Genomic DNA, 21,544 nt, shown 5'->3' with positions numbered 1-21,544 from the left:
AATTTTTAGTAGTACTTTTATTTTATCCTTAAAACTATTGTAAAAAATCGAGTGACTTTTTTGGTTTCGTGCAAAAAATATTTTTCGATGCTAAGCATTAATGGCAACTTCAGGGACCTCTTTTGTTGTCTTTATGTTGTGTTCAAGTCTTTATTATCATATAGTCCCTTGTTCGCGGACAATACAAGACCTGCTGCTCACTAGGAATGATAAAAATCTTTTACAAATTTAATTCTCAGTTGTCCAAATTATAATATTAATTTGTCATCAAAATATGAGGAATCAGAAATATTTAAATAATATTCAAGGTAATAATAAAATAATCTCTCCCCTCGTTTCAAAATTTGACTAAAATAATTAGGATTCACAAGTTTGATACATTCTTCTGAATTATTTTAATTTAATTTAATTTTAATTTAATTTTGAGAGTGAATCAGAGAATATTCTTTAGGGTCTGGGAAAAAGTCAAAGTTGGATTTGGAAATCAGGGAAAAGTCAGTAAAAAATAAAGTTTAATTTTTGTGTAAACCCTGTATAAAAAAATTATATTTTTATCTTTGTTTAACCAATTTTTATGGTCTCCGAAAAGTCCCCTATTTTTTGATTTTCAGTTCCCTATTCCCCCTAAAATACTTTTTAGCTGCACTGTGGAGTTTGTATGCCAGAAAACAAAATTTTAATTAATATTTTAAAATTTAGGTCTCATATATGACGTGACATATTGTAAAATATATATCTATTGTACAGTGAAGAAAAGTGGCTACATTGCTCGATTGGTATTGTAAAAATAATTAATAGCTTCGCCCGAAACAGTAAACCCTGTAAATTATTAACTGATTTTGCTAAAAATATTTAAAGCTTTCTTATAATAGTAATTTAGTTGACTGTCGCAGTTAAAATTTTTTCTCCTTGCCAGAGACTTCGTGACATGAATTATAAATATTAATGTTAAACAAGAAACATTGTATTTAATAGAGAAAGTATGAAGTACTTCAGAAAACCGAAATCTTTTACATAAAATATTTACGTAAAATCTTTTTAAAATCTTTTTAAGAATAAATTTTTCGACGATGAATTTTACTCACTCCTTTAACCACAGAAACATTCAATATTTTTCACCAGACACAGAATCTACCCACATGTATTTTCATTGATAAAATGTCTGCTTCTGTATTTTCTTCAATATAAACACTCGCGAACGAGGTACGAGATCGCAGTACCTCGAAAAATATGGTGCATCACAGAGAATGAAAGATAAACTTCCTTTTTTTCCACACACAGTAAAAATGAACTTCTGCCTCTTTTTGAGTCTATGTAGTTAAGGTCATCGGTTGATCAGCTGAGTTCAGAAACAAAAGTGCGCACGCAACATTTCATCGTGGGAGGAACATGGCAATAAGGGTAGAAAGCAAAGTTCCTCTCTTGCCTCGTGGAACACTACGGCTAGAACTGTAGGCACCCTTAAAACTTCCAGACAGTACCCAGTGGTGTCCCTATCATTCTTGCTTTGAGAGCATGCGCGCAATCATTTTCCAACCCTCTTGAACTACACTCACCCCCCGGACGCAGCGTTCTTTATACATCGCTCCTTTGCCTTTGCTATTGAAGATCAAGTTAGTTTGATAGCCAGCTGCTATAAAACATGTATAAAAATCCAAATGCGATCACTCTTATTCAAAATCGGTGCATAAAATATTGACCAACGATTTTTGGATTTTTATTTTAACTTAATTTTACTTTAACTTAAATTTTATATTTTTAGAATATAAACACAGTAAAAAGTAAATCCTAATTTAAGAGCTGCCTTAAATTCAACACTGTCTGCTATAATGTTAAAGGATACGAAAAACGTGCGTAAATTCAACATTGACTGTCTTAAAAATGTTGCATCTTAATTTAAGGCAGCTTTCCTGCCTTAAAATAAGACTTTCTTTTTACTGTGAACTATAGATTTGAAGACAGTTGAGAATAATTAAATCTTCTGGTCCAATATGACGAATAGTTGGCATATTTCTATAAAACTTGATATTCAAAAGTTCCTAAGGCGACTGATTGCATATCGGATATTATTTTTCATAGAAGCATGCACAGAAAAAAAAATTTTTAATTTTAGAGGATTCCTCTTCTTTTGCAGCATTTTTTTCCTCTTATATATATTAGTACTTATTATAATTTAATAATTAAATCATAATAATAATAAAAATTAATTTATTAAATTTTTTATTATAATTTTATTATTATTTATGAATACTTTAGTATTCATATGCAATTGAGAGGATTTTGCTCTATTGCAGGGGAATGATTTCAAATAAAATGATATTCATCTTGTTTCAATCTTACGTCAAAAGAAAAGTAAAAATAATTCCATTAATCAAAATTATATATGGATTTACCGTTAAATTTTGTTAATATTATAAAAGTGCTTATATATGGGCATTCTCAAATGTCCCAGGCAAAAGTTAAAAGTCTTGGGATTGGCTTGATACTTTGGAAAATTGTTATCCTACGTGAAAGTAATAAATTTGTAAAATATTAGATCTTTTAAAAAAAAAATTGTAGAAAGTAGTGGGGGTTAAAGTTTGTGCAACACTGCCTTGTTCAAAACCATATAACTTTTATAAAACTTTATCGATTTTAATTTATTTTTAATGAATTTACAGCATTTTTCATGTACTTAAAAATCTTAACTCCCTTTTTTTAAAAGAAGGTTTTTTTTAATTTTTAACCCAAATGGGTATTTAAAATTTTTTATTTTTATTGGAAAGCTGACATTTTTTTCAAAAAAAAAAAAAAACATGTAAGTTTTATAGTGGGTTGGTGATAAATTTAGAAGAAAATTAAAAACAAACGACACAAATATCACTGTTTTATCTTCATCTGCTTCAATAAAAGCTCTCTGCATTTTTAAGAGTTGAGAATGTCATAGAAATAATGACTGCATTACTGTTACTGAAAAAAAAATTTAATAATTAATTTTGAAAAAGAATGGTTAAAGCTTAAAAATAAAGTATTTTTTTATTGCAATAGAAATAAAAATTTATCTGTATAACTTTAAAAAGCCTGCGTTACTATTATTATATTATAACCTATGTTTGAATTTAGAAGAGTTGTTGTAAATTTAATTTACAAGATATTAAATTATTTTTTGCATTACTCCCTTTCTTATTTTTAAGCATTAAGATTTTTTATTTTTCGAAATTAATTATTCAAAAAAAAATTAAAATTTTTGTTTAATAATTGAATTCTTTTGGAAAATTTTATTACAATAGTAGAATATTGAAAATCATTGAAAATAATTGAAATTTTGCATGAATTTTATTAAAATTTTTGAAAATAATTGCATTTTATTATTGTTGAAAATAATTAAATTATTGTGATGAATACTATTATTTATGAAAATAATTGAATTTTGCAATGAATTTTATTAAAATTCCTGAAAATAATTAAATTTTGTCGAAGAATATTTTGCTATTCATTTATAAAGATAATTGAAATGTTGACATTTTTTTAAAAATTTTTTAAATATAATTGAATTTTTGCGAAGAATTTGATTAATTTTGAAAATAATTGAATTCTTTTGATAAATTTTGTTATTTTTGAAAATAATTGAATTTCGCAATGAATTTTATTAAAATTCCTGAAAATAATTGAATTTTGCAATGAATTTCATTAAAATTCCAAAAAGTAATTGAATTTTGCAATAAATTTTATTAAAATTACTGAAAATAATGGAATTTTGTCGAAGAATATTTTTCTATTCATTTATAAAGATAATTGAAATAATAACGACATTTTTTTTAGATTTTTTGAAAATAATTGCTTTTCTTCGAAGAATTTTATTAATTTTGAAAATAATTTAATTGTTGTGATATATATTGTCATTTACGAAAATAATTGAATTTTCCAATGAATTTTAGTAAAATTTCTGAAAATAATTGAATTTTTCAATGAATTTTATTAAAATTCCTGAAAATAATTGGATTTTTTGCAATAAATTTTATTAAAATTCCTAAAAATAATTGAATTTTATCGAAGACTATTTTGCTATTCATTTATAAAGATAATTGAAATGTTAAAAATTTTTTTTAGATTTTTTGAATATAATTGAATTTCTGAGAAGAATTTTATTAATTTTAAAAATAATTGAATTCTTGTGATAAATATTGTTATTTACGAAAATAATTGAATTTCACAATGAATTTTATAAAAATTCCTGAATGTAATTGAATTTCGGCGAAGAATTTTGCTATTTATAAAGGTAATTTAAATAGCGAAGAGAATTTTTTTTTTAATTTTTGAAAATAATCGAATTTCTGGAAATAATTTTAATAATTGCAATTTTTCTGTTTTCACGCGCTAATCTGATGTCAGATAAAAAAAATTCAAAATGGCGGATCCAATATGGCGACCAAAATCTTAAAAATTGTCTAAATTTGCTTGAAACTCATATTTTATTTTGGTTACTTAAACTCAAATTTTTAACATAAAAATCTTAAAATATTATTTTATTATTAACCACCATAGACTAAAAAAATCTTACATTGAAATAAAATAATTTTGTTTTGAGAAAATAAATTCAATTCATATTCGAAAAGAATTTTTTCTCTTAAATGAATATTACTTTTTTCTTGTTTATTATTTTATATCAACTAGTTTTATCATAAATAAAAAAAAATGAAATTCCTCCCTAAGGATGTAACATTATAAATAAAAACTTTAGAACAAAATAAACAACTGTTAGAAAAAAATAAAAAAAAACAAATCAAACTTCGAATAATGGTTAAATTATAATTAAATGAAAGAAATAAACACATTTTTATGCTTTGAAATGAAAATTCCATAGAATGACCTTATTGTAATCAAAATGCTAAAATAAAGAAAATTAATTCGATTTTCGATGTGAAAAAAAGTTTTAAATACATCATAGCAATAGAATATGAATAAAGGAAGAATTAACAATTGAAAAATCGAAAAACTTCAATGGATGATATAATGCTTTTAATATAGTATTAGAAACCAACGCGATACTAAAGCTCACGTTAACTGGATTGATGAAATTGGCAATAGATTTTAATTATCGCTGGCAAATTACAGTTAAGAATACTGCTAACTTTAATGAGTTAAAATTAAAATGAAGAAGGTCAGAGTTGACAGTCTCGTTAGAAATACTCTTTAAAATTTATTATCTTAAAATCAATAAAAAAAATTCTTAACAATGCATAAATTGTAATTTTCTTACAATAAATAAATAATATACCTAATTAATTTTAACTTACAGTGATTGCTTTATCTTTTAATTAAATAAAAAATATAATAATTTTCAATTTAATTCAGAATCGATTGATTTATATTGCTTCATATAAAATAAAAAAACAAGAATCTTTTCAATCTTTTTAATCTAAAAAATGATTAAATGTGGAAATTATATAGAAAATTAGGTTTTTCTAGCTGTATTGTATGTTTAATTTTTACATTTATTATCCATTTTCAAGAGACTTATCGTGAAGAAAATTTTCAATTATTTTGACATATATGTAAATGTAGTTTTATCTTAAACGAGAAATTAAAAAAAGGAAATTTTCAAAAATGTTCAAAATTGTGGATAGATAGCAGATTATCTATATATTTTTTTGAATTTGAAAAAAAAATTGATGGAGACATTAAAAGTAGTTACGATATTGAATTTTTTCTCCCATGGCGCACACTTTTTCAACTTATAGGTGAAAATGCTTGACGTCAGTGTCACGAGATCCTGCTTTTTCTTGCTTGGTTAAATCTGAATTTTATTTCGCATTTATAAAGTTGTTTATATATATAATAATTGTTTTATATAGAATATTATTTTAAAATTAAAAAATAATATTCTAATTTTTAAAAATCAATTGATATTTATAAGAACTAAATCTCTAAAGTTTTCCCTGCATTTTTTACTTCTTAATATCTTCCTAATAAATTGAATTCCTGAGAAATTTTTATTATTCGTGAAAAAATTTGAATTCTTACGAAGATTTTTAAAAAAATTCTTTTAAATAATTAAATTCTGTTTAGAAATTTTATGAAAATAGTAGATATTGAAAATCATTGAATTGCGAGAAGTTTTTAAAAATAATTAAATTTTACAAAGAATTCAATTAAAATTTTTGATAATAATTGAATGTCTGTGTGGTATTTTAATACATTTTTTAAAAATAATTGAATTCCTAAAAAGCATTTTATTATTTATGAAAATAATTGAATTCTAGTGAACGATTTTATTAGAATTTTTAAAAATAATTGAATTTACAAGAAGAAATTTATTAGTTTTAAAAATAATTGAATTCTTGTGATGAATATTGTTATTTATGAAAATAATTGAATTATTTCAAAAAAATTTAATTAAAATTGTATTTAAAATTTTATTTTTAATAATTGAATTCTTGTGGAAAACTTTATTTTTGAAAATATTAGAATTTTTCGATTAATTGATTTAAAATAGTATTAAAAATTATTGAAATTCTTCGATGAGTTTTATTATTTATGAAAATAATTGAATTCTTGCTGAGAATTTTATCAAAATTTTTTTTTTTTAAATTGAATTTCCATGACAAATGTTATTATTAGTTAAGGTAATTGAATTATTAAAAAGATTTGTATAAACATTTTGTTAAATAATTGGTTTTTTCGAATTTTTTTGTAAATGCAATTCTAAACTAATTGAATTCCTAAGGAAATTTTATTATTTATGAAAATAATTAAATATTTTGAATGAATTTTATCAATTTTTTTTAAATAATTGAATTCTTTTGCGAATTTTTATGAAAATACTAAATATTAAAAATAATTGAAATTTGATTATTTTTTGAAAATAATTGAAATTCGATTATTTTTTGAAAATAATTGAATTGTTTTGAAGAATTGGATTATATTTTTTTCGAATAGTTTTTTTATTATTCAAACCCTCTCAAATTACACTGATCCTAATATTATTACTTGATATTTGTTCTATTACATTAATATCGAAGTTCACTTTACTAAATTAAAGAGAAACAATATTCAATATTATTAATTTTAATAATTAATATTTATTTCAATATTTATATAATCCAATATTGTCAAATAAGAGTTTCTTAAAAAAAAATTACATTACTTAGATGAAAATTAAATTACTCGTGAATAATTTTTTAAACAAAAGTGGTATAAATCGCAATGAGTCTGTACAGTATAATATTTGTAAAGATTCTTTTCATAAAAAAATATTTTTTCAATAAAAGAAAACTATGTCAATACTTGCAAATTGTTACTAATGCGTTAACATTGAAAAAAATCGATTTCCCATAATCTTTCCCTTTATTTACAGAGTTATGTTCTCTAATCTATAATTTTCTAAAATTTATCGCATTTGATGTATCTAGATAAGTCAAATAAACTTTATAAAGATTGAATGTATTTTTAATTTATAAAAAAGTTCAATACAATTTTTAAAATTTAGGTAAAATTTACAGAATGGAAAATTTTTTTTTTATTCTAAACAACGATTAATTGTTTATTATTAAATAAATATTTATTTGTATCGAATAATTTTTATTTAAATCAATTAAATGGGATTTGTGATAATAATAATATTTATAATAATAATAATAATAATAATAATAATAATAATAATAATAATAATAAAAAGCATTTTTTCCTCTCCTAAACTTGTTTTGTAGAAAAAAAAATAATAATAGGTAATAATAATATTAATAATATTTATAATATTTATAATATAAATATTTGTAATAATTACAAATGAAATTATTCGTTCGACTAAAATTTATTTGATTGAAATTAAAATTATTTGATTCAATAAGGAAATATTTATTTGATAATTAAAAAGTAATCGGTTATTTAAGGCAAGCAAATTTTTTTCATAGAATATAGTATTAAGTTTTAATTGTAGTACCTATATTATTATTGTGAAATGAAATAAAAAGTTTACTGCATTTAAAAAATACAAAAAGTATAATAGCTTTTACGATCCTTCTGCGCTTTTAAATTTTCATTTTTTTCTAACTTTAAGCCATTAAAATTATGATTGTACTTTATAATCAACTTTTCTTTATTTAATACTCAAATTTTATAACTTTATGCAGTCGATTATAAATATTTACTGGGGAAAAAAATAAAATGAATATTTTTTTCTATGACATTTAACATATGTTCAAACGCATGCCCTTTACCTTGCAGTAGATTTGGAGCATGCGTGATGAAAGATACGTGCAACTTTATGTATATATTACTTTTATTGATTGAAATATTTTTTCTTATACCACCAGATGTTTTCTAATTTCTAATTAGTTTTTAGAGAAAAAAAATAAAGTCTTCTAGTTTATTTTTATTTGAAATACTATATAATATATTGTTGCTAATTTATTGTATACATATTAATTTTATTATCATAATAATAGATTTTTAAACACTGCCACAATTTTAGTGGCTCCATCTGATGTGTTTACAAATTTAAAAAGTCTTTTTTATTTATCCAAGAAAATGATTATTATTAAAAAAATAAATATTTATATGAAAAATGTTTCATTTCAAATGCATTCAATTCTAAGAGTGAAAAGAGTTAAAGTTATAAATGGTTTTTAATATTTAGTGTGTTGTGTTAGGCAACATTTTTTATTTGATATTAATAGCAAACTTTTAATATGGTAAATATAATATTTTTTAATAAACGGTAGTTTATTGTGTGGGTCGATTGATAATTAATGTCATTTACACAATAGAAAATATAAAGTAACTTTTTTTATTAACTAATTGTGAGATTAATCTAGACTGTTATGTTTGCGAAATTTCTGAACGCTTTTACTACTTCCGGAGTAAATTTTACTACTTCCGGAATAAATTTTACTGCATCCGAGATAAATTTTACTAATTTTCTTTATTAAATTTACAATTCGCTGGTCTTGACAATATTTTTTTCACAATTTTTGTAGTCGAATATGAAATTGGAGCTTTTTTTATTAAAGAAGAGCTTTTTCCGAAACACGAAGGTACTCATAACTTTTTTAGAATTCATTTCCGATATTTCGAGTCGAATATCAAATTTGAGCTTTTTTCATCAAATAATATAATAAAAATAATAAAAATTATATTTGTCTGTGTATAAAATTTTGCGATGTAGAATTTAACCGCATGAAGAATTTAAAGAGAGGAACCTATAAAATGTAATATCAGCCCATCAACGTTGTTTAGTATTGTCAAATTATAAAATAATATGCCTGAAATTTCATAAAAGTTTTTCAAAAAAAATTATTTTATTTTATACACAAGAAATGCATGGAATATGGACATATGTACATAAATCATAAACTGAGAAGGATCTCGAAGGAAAAAATTTTTCGTACGTGATCATATACCGTTTCATGTATATTTTCACTATACATATTTCAATTTCAGTTGCTTGATCACTTGTCGACCACGTGCGGCAACTTGTGTGTATAAAAATGTACGTGATCTTATACAAAAAAATGTGCATAAACTTGTGCAAGAATTTTCAACTAGAGCTTCTTCTACACTATAAATATAGAAGAGGTACCTATATAAATGGAGCTGGATTATTTATAAAACAAATTTTGACAAAATGCATTTTACTATTTTTTCAAGTAAAGACTATAAAACAGTTTTCAAATATAATAATTTCATATCTTTAAATGTTGTAACGATTAAAAAATACAGGCTCCACAGTGCCCCTAAAAAGTATTTTAGGGGAAATAGGCGACTGAAAATTAAAAACTAGGGGACTTTTAGGGGACCGTAAAAATTGGTTAAATAAAGATAAAAATATAATTTATTAATAAAGGGTTGCCACAAAAATTTAACTTTATTTTCCCCTGACTTTTCCCTCATTTCTAAACACAACTTTCACTTTTTCCCTGATGACCCTAAAGAATATTCTGATTCACTCTCAAAATTATTAGATACTCAAAAAAATGTTTTATTAAATTGATTTAGGTACAAATTTTTTCAAAAGTCAAATTATTCGAAAACATCAATAGTTTTATTTAAAATAAATATTACAACATTTTTTTTCATTAGGTAAGATGTTCAAAATTTTCAAATTCAAACCTTTTTGAAATTAAACAATTTAAAAAAAATTATTACAGAACATGAAGATACACTGTAAAAAATTTAGGGAGTTAACGGACTCGGGAGTTGGGAGTGAAATTTTTCGAGTTAAAAATCAACTTCAAAAGAGAGTTAATTTCTAACTCCCTTCATTCAACACCCGCGCAAGTTATTTTTTCCTTGGGGAGTTAGCATTTGGGTGTGAAATTTTAACTCTCTTTATTTAACTCCCCAATGGGAGCGACTTTTATAGACCCCCCGGGGGAGTTAAAATTTAACTCCCTTTTTTTACAGTGTAACGATATCGAATCGAAGACTCGGAGTGATCCATTTCATTATGTTTTATAATAATTAAAAATGACCGACTGACAAAATCATTAGTTTATTATTATAAGAATATTGTTACTGTAATTTCTTCAAAATTATTTGTATCATTTCAATTCAATTGACATTTTCTAGAATTTTTAACTAAAATTCTACTTTAAATCAATAACATCAATTATTATTATTCAATTAAACTTTTTTAAAAAAATTAATTCTACAGAATTGTTAGTTAAAAGTACGAAAAGCAATAACTTTATTCTACGAGAAATCAATTATTTAAATACAAAAATAAATAATATTGAATGTTTCTTAAAATTAAAACTTTTTTAAGAATTGTATTAAATTTTTTAAAAATGATTGAATTCCTGAGAAGAATTTAAATAATATAATTTTTGAAAATTGAATTTATGAGAAGAATTTTATTAAAATTTTTGAAAATAATTGACTTCTTGAGCAGAATTTAAAAAAAAATTTTGACAATAATTTTAATTCTTGAGAAGAATTTCCCTATTCATTTATAAAACTATTTTAATTCTTGACGAGAATTTTTAAAAAATTTTGAAAATAATCTAATTTCTGTAAAGTATTTTATTACTTTTCAAAAGAATTGAATCCTTGTGATGAATAATGTTATTTATGAAAATAATTGAATTTTGCAATGAGTTTTATTAAAATTCCTGAAAATAATTGAACTTTGTCAAAAAATATTTTGCTATTTATTTATAAAGAAAAGCAATTAGAATGTTGACAATTTTTTTTTAATTTTTTGAAAATAATTGAATTTTTGCGAAGAATATTTTGCTATTCATTTGTAAAGATAATTGAAATGTTGAGGACAATTTTTTTTAGATTTTTTGAAAATAATTGTATTTCTGCAAAGAATTTGATTAATTTTGTAAGTAATTGAATTCTTCTAATGAATATTGTTATTTATAAAAATAATTTAATTTTGCAATGAATTTTATTAAAATTCCTGAAAATAATTGATTTTTGTCGAAAAATATTTTGCTATTCTTTTATAAAGACAATTGAAATGTTGACAATTTATTTTAGATTTTTTAAAAATAATTGAATTTCTGTAAAGTATTTTATTACTTTTCAAAAGAATTGAATTCTTGTGATGAATATTGTTATTTATCAAAATAATTGAATTGGAAAAGAATTTTATTAAAATTCCTTAGAATAATTGATTTTATGGGAAGAATTTATGCAATTTAGTTATTTATCAAGCTAATTGAATTGTTTTGCAAAATTATTTAAAAATGTTTGAAAATAATTGATTTTCTGCGACGAATAAATCAAATGTTTTTTTATGAAAATATTTGAATTATTGCAACGAATTTTATTGTTTTATTGAATAATTGAATGTTTCTTAAAATTGAATTCTTTCCTCAAGTTTTAATAAAATTTTTAATAATAATTGCATTTTTCAAGGAATTTATTTAAAATTGTATTAAAAATATTAGAAATTCTGCGATGAAAATAACTGAATTCGTAAATATAATTTTATTATTTATGAAAATAATTGAATCTATTTGTAAAATTGTATGAACAAGTTTTTTCTATAATTAAATCTGTTGATAAATTTTATAAAAATATTAAATATTTAAAAACATTGAATTGCAAAAATCTTTTAAAAATAATTGAAATGTTGCAAAGAATTTTATTTAAATTTTTGAAAATAATTGAATTTTTGGCGAAAAATGTTGCTATTCATAAAAATAATTGAATTCTTGACGAGATATTCATTAAAATTTATAAAAATAATTGAATTCGTGCAAAGTATTTTATTAAATAATTGAAATTTTGCCAAGAATTTAATTAAAATTTCTTTGAATTTTTGAGAAGAATTTTGATATTTATCAAAATAATTGAATTTTGGAAAAGATTTTCATTAAAAATCCTTAAAATAATTGATTTTATGGGGAGAATTTTGTTATGGTTATCAAGATAATTGAATTCTTTTGCAGAATTACTTAAAAATTATTGAAAATAATTGATTTCCTGCGACGAAAAAAACAGGGGAAATTTTCAAAATAGGGTACACGTTTAGGGGCCAAAATTAAAAAAAGGGGACTTTTAGGGAAATAGGGGACAGACTGTGAAGCTTGCAGTCGTGCAAAATTCGACTGCTTTTTTATTTTTTATGTTAGAGTGGTTTTCAATGCATTTTCATTCTCTGAACTCAATTCACCCAAAATTGCTTAGCACTCCGCAGGATTTTGAGAAAAGTGGGGGTAAAGACCCAGAAAAACGTGTTTTTTTTCGATGTATTTAAAATATTTTTTCTTTTTATCCTGATGTGCTAGAAACTTCAGTAAGGTCTTAAATTAAAACTCAAAGTGTGCATTTTATGATTTTGAGAATGGAGGTAAATATTCAAAAAAAATATTTTCTATACGGATTTTCAAGACATTTTTTCATTTTTAATATCGAAGCGATTTTCAATAGATTTTTGTCCTCTGAATACGATCACGAATTCAAAAAGAGACGCATAACATTAGACGTATAATTTATATTGCATAAATGGCATTTAATATGATTGAAATTAAAATTTTTTTTTGTTAATTAAAGTGAATTTGCTTACTTGTCTTTTCACAATGTGTATAAAGATGAGCCGTAATGACATCGTATTGCTTATCGCGTTTAGCAAGAAGATAATCTCGACGACGAAGTTGTCGAATTAAAAGTCCACCTTCATAACTGACATGTTCCATTAAAGTTTTAAGTACCACACGAAGTTCTTTTTCCGCTGTGAAAAATAATTTTTCTTTACTTTCATAAAAAAAAAAAAATGGTACATTATGCTAATGATAATTATAATTTATAGGTAATAATTACAGTACTGTCGGAAATTGTCGGTTTTAACTTTATAGTTATATAGAGAACACTCTCTAAAAGTTACTCTTATCTTTGCTTTAAACCAAGTTAACTCATTGGCAGTTAAAAATTATGGCCGAAACTTTGAAACAAAATCTATTGTAGAGATTATGGAATTCTGCTTATTTGTAAATTTTCGTATGGGATTCCTTATGTAGGATTACATATGGGTTCGCGTATGGGTTCTTATATAGGATTTTTAACTTCTTTATTTTTCAAATTATTTTTCAAGTCGTTTTTTAAAAAAACGACTGGGGTTACACTACTATATATATATTTTTCATAAATTTTTTTTAAAATTATATTATATTTAGTAATAACATACTTATACCTATTTTATAAATTTGAACAAATTACTATATAAGTAATAAAAATAAAATTAAGCTCAGCCTATAGTCGTGGACTGTGGCTGACAATGCATAAGTGAAGCTAGTCATACGCCCTCATTGACTTGAAGAACAGGTCCTTACCCTATCTTTAGCCGCCAACCTTTCACGATAGAAGAACCACTTATTTTATCGCTACATGCCAAACCTCTTAAATTTGTCTCTCATGCTCTAACAAAGCGAGTTTATAAAACGGCTAAAAATCTACGAATCTTATTTTTTTTTTACAATTTATTACTTTATTTTAATCTCGTAGAACGTATATTAAAAAGTTATTAATTACTTTTACATAGAGATTTTTTGGGTTGCCGATACAAATCAGCACATTTAGAAAATTCAAAATGGCGGATCCAATATGGCGGTCAAATTTTTAAAAGATACACCATTTTGCTTGAAACTTGTTCCTCAGGGATTTTCATAATCGCTGATTAGAAATATGATGTCAGCTTTCAAATATTCAAAATGGCGGAAGAATTGTTAAAAATTACATTATTTTGCATTGTAATTTGAAAAAAAAAATTTTTTTCTTATAAATTTGAATTTTCAGTTTGTATTAAACCGGAAGAAAAACCTAATTCAAAAACTAATACGAAAATCGAGTGTGGAGCCCAAAACCATAATGTATTTCCTGCCGAGTCCATTTAAGAATTAAAAATTTCTTGCATGGCAATTTTTACTTTTCAAAAAACAAAATAATTAAACTTTTCAAAAATTAAATAATAAAACTTTTCATTATTTTAAATAATAAATGTCATTGTTTGTTGTTCTGTCTCTTTCTTCATTTACTGAATAGTATCTGAATTGAATAGTCATCAACTGACAATGGTAAATAGTTATTCAGAAACATGACTAAACCTTCAAAACAATAATTCCTCGACAAATAAATTCACGTATTTTAAAAAGAAATCCGTCGTCTTAATAATACGAATTTAAATTTTTTAAAATTTAAAATTTTTAAAATTAAAATATGTGAAAATTAACTTAATTGGTAGGTAATAATAATTATTTTAGAATATTACACATTTATATTGAGTATTTCTTACTTTTAAGCATAAGACGAGTTTTTTGTAAGTGAGTATGACGTAGTTGCGAATTAGAAGAGAGCGATGAGTCGCTTTCAGATTTCCCTCGATCGCTGCTTGGAATTCCGTAAATATCCGAAAGAAGTTGATCGACTAAAGTGGTAACCGTTTTTCCTCTACTTACAGTTTCTATATTATTTAAAGGCTCCGGATAAATCTAAAATTAAATGTCAAAAAATATATATTATATTATTTATTATATATATTATTTATTATATTATTTATTTTTTGTAATACAAAATTTCAGAATACAACAAAAGTACAATTTCTAAATTTGAATTTGTAAAAATATTTACTAATTTGAATTAGCACCTGATTTTTTGCTTTTGAATTAGTAAATTTTACTAATAAATTAATAGAAATAACTGTATTTATTATAGTAAATTATAATATTTATTATAATAAATATTTAACCATTTTATTTTGCAAGTATTTTTTTATTTAACGAGAAAATAGAAAAAATTGTAAAAAAAAATTGAAAGTTTATCACAAAATCCATTTGACATGAATATTAATTGTCATAATTCATTTAACACAAATTTTATGTCATAAAACTAATATACTTAACATAAATTTCTTTTGACATTTTAAATTTGCCATAAACTTCGTTTTACATAAAATTTATTTAACGTAAATTTCATTTGATACTCGATATATAAAATTCATTTGACATAAATTTATTCGACATACATTTCATTTGACATAAAATCCAATCAACATAAAGGAAATTTGGTATGTTTGACATAAATTTCATTTGGCATAAAATTCATTTAACATAATTCTCATTTAACATAATATTCACTTGAAATAAATTTCATTTGGCATAAAAGTCATTTAACATCAATTTCATTTGACATAAAATTCACTTGACATTTTCATTTGACGGAAAAGTCATTTATCATGATTCTCATTTGACATAGATTTCAAAAGTTGGCAAAGATTTCATTTGACATAAAGGTCATTTGACCTGAAAATAGAGGAGAAAATTTTAAAATTGTCAAATGACAATGTTCTTGATAATATCTAATTGGTTACTTTTAAAATTCGCGCCGATATTTTTATGTTAAATGTAATTTATATAAAATGAATTTTATGTCAAATGAGAATTTTGCTGAATAACTTTTATGTCAAATGTGAATTATGTTAAATGTGTTTTATGTCCAATGAACTTTATGTCAAATAAAATTTATGTCAAATAAGTTTATGTCAAATGAAATTTATGTCAAATGAAATTTATGACAACTTTTGAAATCTATGTCAAATGGATTTTGTGTGCAATGAAAGTTATGTCAAGTGAATTTTATGTCAAATGAGAATTATGTTAAATGACAAAATAAAATTACTTTTATGTCAAATATAAATTATGTTAAATGTCTTTTATGTCAAATGAACTTTGTGTCAAACAAAATTTACGTTAAATAAAATTTACGTTAAATAAATTTATGCTAAATGAAATTTATGTCAAAAGAAATTTATGTTAAGTATATTAGTTTTATGTTCTTATCCAATATAGTTATAATTTTCAATAAATTAAAATTATTTTCAACATCATAATTCAATTTTATTTTTATTCGTAATTTTAATTTTTCTCACTAAAGTACCTTTGGATTACAAAATTTTTGATTTTGTAACTCCTCTATGTCAATTGTCTGCAAAAATTCATCTCCAACGGATTTTGATCTCTGAAAATTCTTCTGAACCATTCCTGGAACGTGGCATATTGTACTTCTTCGTCGAGACACAGGATTACTGTTCATTTCCATAAAATCAGGACTCTCTAGTGTTTTTTTAATTAAATTAAATTTCTTTTTTCGCCAAACGGAGGGGAAACAATTTTTACAATAAACAGAATCTTGCATTTGATTTGTGACGAGAACATCTCCAAAAACACGTTCATTTTCAACGGAAACACACTTTACTCGATAACTAATGTCGGAGTTCCTCTCCAATGGTATAATTCTATACTTCATATTGTTTGATGAAATAAATTTTATCTCCGGTATAAATTGAAATTAAAAAAGTGTTTTAAATGATTGTTCCTCTTTAATCCGCAACTTTATTAATTTAAAACCATCTTCTTTGTTCGATTCACTTGAAATTCATATTTCAGTTTCACTGATGAAATGAAAAATTTAAGTCCTGTGAGAATTGAAAATTTAACTCTGCTTTCCAACAGAAATAGAATAACATATAAATTTTTCACAATACAGTTCAACATCCTTTGATTTTATATTCAGGAAATTATAAGTATGTTTAATCACTTTTCAATTGATGAATTATTTTTAGTTTACGACATATTTTTACATATACTGAAATTCTTTTATTTTTAGTTGTAAATTTCAAAATTGTTACTTAATAAATTATTTAATGTTTATTTAATGTTTTTTTAAAATCTTTCGAAATCCAAATTATGTACATATTTATTTACTACTTTTCACACAATTTTTATTTTTATTTATTTAAAAAAAAAAAAATTTTTTTTATTTTTAATTTTCATATTTGCAATTATGAATCACTAACCGGATTTATAATTAAAAATTTTACAGGTTAAAATTAAAAAATTTCGATTAGAAATTATTTGGAGAATTTTTTTTCATTCTAATTAAATTGAATTTTAATATTTTTTTATTTACTCTTCAAAATATAACAATTTTCTTTAAGAATGCTTTTAATTCACAATGATTCACAAGTTTATAATTGGTGTTCAAAAGTTTTTACGAGAGAATTTGATAAAATTATTTACTGTCGTTTTGACCTCGCATTCTGCTTTCAATGAAGTTGGCTGTTTTATGTTTTTATAAATAAAAATACTTTAAATAGGAATAATTATTGACGTTTATAAAAAAATTTCAATTATAGTATTAGATAATATTTCGAGGAATAACAATTTTGTTTATTATATTTTAACTCCTTTTTAAAATTATTTAATAATAATTTTAATAATAATAATTTCCGCTTCTAAATATAATTTTAAAAAATTTTGAAACTTTCTGAAATTCAATAATTTTTAAAAATTACAACTACTATAACTCTTTAAAAATTAAAATTGTTTTCTGCAATTTTTAACTAAACTTCATCTCTAAATTAATTATTTTTAATAATTTTCCGAAAATTCTTCGAAAAAATTATATTATTTAAATAAAAAAATTCAATTTTTCATAAAAATTATAATAAATAAATAAAAAAAATAAATAAAATTATAACTGTAACTGTCCATGTTTTTTTAAAAAAGTTATTAAGGTATTATATTTTCAAAAAATTATAATAAAAAAATTCTTAAAATTAATTTTTTGAAAAAATTTTTTAAATAATTATTGAGAGTTAATAGTTTATCAAATATGTACAATTGAAAAATTTCCCAACAATTAAAGTTTGGTAAAACTTTTTAAAAATAATTTTAGGTAATTTGGTAAAATTTTTTTCAAAATAATTTAATTTTTGAAAAATATAAAGAATTTTAATTATAAATATGAACATAATTTCAACGAAATTTTAAGAAGTCTAAGAAATTAAATTTTCAATAATTTTAATTTTCTTTGTTCGAAGATAATTGAATCTTAAAAAATTACGATAAATCAATTCTAAGAATTAGTTGTTTAAAAATAAACTGATGTAATTTCTCGAAAATAATTGAATTTCTTAAAAGAGTTTTTGTATAATTTAAAAAAAGCTAATTAACTTTTAGAAGAATTTTAATTAAAAATTTTGAACATGCAATTACGTTTTCTTCAAAATTTTAAAAATAATTATAAAAAATTTTAAAGTTATTTTTTGTACGTATTTAATTTTTCGAAAATTTGTATAATTAAAAATATTGAAAATAATTGAATTTTTAAAAATTAGAATGAAAAAAAAATTCTATAATAATTACTTTTTACAAAAATATTTTAATATCATTTTTAGAGGCTAATTTTGATTAATTTTCATTTTTAAATTTCAACTTGAAGATTTTGAGATTAAAATTTTTTAAAATTTAATTCTTTTAAAAATTTTCCACCCCGTTTACAATAAATAAAAAACAATTTTAATTTTTTACAAGTTGATTTTTAAAAGTTGTTATAAAATCCAATGGAAAAAAGTCAATTATTCTTAATTAAATTTTACAAAGTTCTAATTGTTTAAAATTTTTTTAATAGGTATATTTGATAAATTTAATTAGAAAAATTATTCAAAAATAATTTTTGAAAGATTTGTCAATATTAGTTATTTTTCACACTATAATAATCGAAATAAAAATAATGCATTTTATAATAAAAATGTGGTATTTTGTTGCCATATTTGGAAGAAAAAGTCACAATTTTTTAAAATAAGTCGAAAAAAGTCGAAAAGTTATAAAAATTAAAATAATAATAATAGTAATAATAATAATAATAATGAAATTAATGAAATTAATGAAATCAATAAAATTTTTGAATTTACTTATGAAGCAAAATAAAAATCGTAGAAATTAAAGATGAAGCTTAAAATTATTCTCATGTGAATTACGATTTAATTTAACTGCTATTAAATTAATAACTCATTCGCGTATTATCCTGAAATATACAAATTAAAATAAAATATTAATATCATTCCTGATTTTTACTTTTTCTGTAATAATTTAAAAAAATGACCTGAAAAAACCGTTTCAAGTTTCTGATGGAATAAAAATAAAATAATATTAACATTTTTAGATTCAATGTTCAGATTCATTATGTTTACAATAGAACATTATAAAAGCTTAACTGTCCATGCAAAAAAGGCAAATTTAATCCTGCAGTGTTAAAAGAAACTTGATAATGAACATTAAAGTTTAAAGAGAGAGAAAATTATGAATATCAAAGACAAGGCCACTCTTATATGTGTATATTATACCTATCAATATATTTTCCCTGGCACATTTCCTATGGAATTAATGCGATAGTTATTACAATTCTTATTATCTAAGACACTTGTCAAATGAATAAAAATAGAATTTATCATAATATTGAATATTTCCCCTTATCGACATCCGTATTTTAATTACACTAATTATATAAATATTTTTTCCCTTTTTTTCTTTTCTTTTAATAAATCTTCTTTTTTATAAATCTGCACTGTTACTAACATTTTAAAAAAATTATACCTGTATAATGTAATATAATTATCAAATTACAAATGTTTTAAAATTTTGTAAAAAGAAATAAATAATTTCACTTGTAATTATTTTAAATTTATTATTTTAGATTAAAAAATAAAATAAAATTAATAAATTATTTTAAATGTATTAGTTTAAATTCAAAAATAAAATTTAAATTAGTAAATTATTTTACTCATTGTTAGTATAAGTTGTTAGTAAAAAGTTACTTTCCGTTAAATGTTTAAAGAAATTTTCAAAATTTTTAACAATATTTTTCTTTCAAAATAATTTGTTAAAAATACTTAAAGGGAATTATTATCATTATTATTACAATTAAATTATTATTATTATTATTATTATTATTATTAAATTATTGTTGTTGTTGTTATTGTTTATTTTAGTGATAACAAAATTATAAAAATTATCTTGTAAATAGAAATTAAAAATTAATTATTGAAAAAGAAAGAGAAAAAAAAGAATTAATTATTTCTCTATAGATAAATTATAAATTTTTAGTTTTCTCATTGTTAGTTAATTAATATTGTTTTACACGAATAACAAATAAAAATAAAAGAAATGAAATTCATGAAAAACTATGTCGAAACTATGGCAATTTGTTATATTTGTAAATATGAATAAACATAAATGTATATAGTTAACACTGTACGTTGTGCAAATTTTTTTTTTAAACTCAAAAGGCAACGAAGTTTTATCACAACAATTCCCTCACAGAAGCAAACCACAACTGGAAGTGGTTAGTGATAATAAGACTTTTTAAGTCCCTACTTTACTATTCTCCCGAATAGGTCTAAAATATTCACGGTGTGTATTTTTTTTTTCTTATTTCAAGTGTATAAAAATATTTTAATAATTAAAAATCAACTTTTTCTTTTACCGAATGTTTATAAATTCTTTAGATAACAACTATTTAACTGTCACTATCGTACGCTTTGAAAATTAAAAAACAAATGTTATCTAAATGAACATAACTAATTACGTTTTGCTATAAAAACACATTATACGTTCTTTTATTTTTTTCTTGTAAATATTCATTTGTTTAATTATTTTTTTATAATATTCAGTTTCAAATGAAAGTCATTGGCATAGTGAGTAATATAAGAAATAAATAGATTTTTATTAATTGGATTCAAATCAACATCCAGAGAAAAATTTTATTTGAAGTAAATATAATTTTTTTTTGTTTTTTGTTATTTGCAATTTTTCAATTTTATTTTTATTTTAAATACAATTTTCTTTTCATTTCCACCATTTGCATTTACAATTTTCAATCCTCAAATGCTTTAAATGTTATTTTTTAATTATTTTATTTTTTATCTAATTTTCTGCTTTATTTTAAAAAAATTCACGTTAGTGTAGTAAAACAGTATAGATTTTTCATTCAATGAAGACGGTATTCAAAAGTTCTTTTTATTTTCCAGGTGTGAACATTATAATTGGTCAATGGCCTCATTTAGGTAAAAAAAGAAGCAGTGGAAACCCGTATCTATTGCATATAATTACAAGAAACGAACTTTTAAAGTCACATCCCAACACTGCTTTAAAGTTAAATTTTTTATTCCGTACATTTTTTTAAATTCACAAAAATACTATTCGAACTGTAAATATGTGACGTGCTCCCCCAAAAAAAAGTACCTAAGCAAACAATTTTAGGTTATGTTTATAATTTT

At 22.1% G+C, this 21,544-nt stretch overlaps 1 protein-coding gene across 7 annotated transcripts in view; it reads right to left on the bottom strand.

The window, feature by feature from the left end:
• The window catches only part of LOC122510496, a 39,633-nt gene extending 18,722 nt beyond the window's left edge, over window positions 1–20,911 (bottom strand). For 3 of the 7 annotated variants that reach the window (XM_043625179.1, XM_043625183.1, XM_043625182.1), the window contains exons 1-4: window positions 20,524–20,911; window positions 16,363–16,980; window positions 14,723–14,918; window positions 13,001–13,165 (exon numbers count right to left, since the gene is read on the bottom strand). In XM_043625179.1, the coding sequence (XP_043481114.1) occupies window positions 13,001–13,165; window positions 14,723–14,918; window positions 16,363–16,731 (730 nt within the window). In that variant the 5' untranslated portion in view covers window positions 16,732–16,980; window positions 20,524–20,911. Of the gene's footprint in view, window positions 1–1,085; window positions 1,469–13,000; window positions 13,166–14,722; window positions 14,919–16,362; window positions 16,981–20,523 lie in introns of those variants that run through there. The other 4 variants (XM_043625185.1, XM_043625184.1, XM_043625181.1 and 1 more) reach the window with 3 other exon arrangements.
• Window positions 20,912–21,544: the final 633 nt, after the last annotated feature.

The sequence above is a fragment of the Leptopilina heterotoma genome, unplaced genomic scaffold (assembly GCF_015476425.1).
Source record: "Leptopilina heterotoma isolate Lh14 unplaced genomic scaffold, ASM1547642v1 Lhet_7, whole genome shotgun sequence".
Classification (NCBI taxonomy): Eukaryota; Metazoa; Arthropoda; class Insecta; order Hymenoptera; family Figitidae; genus Leptopilina; species Leptopilina heterotoma.
This window is presented reverse-complemented; position numbering and strand designations above follow the sequence as displayed.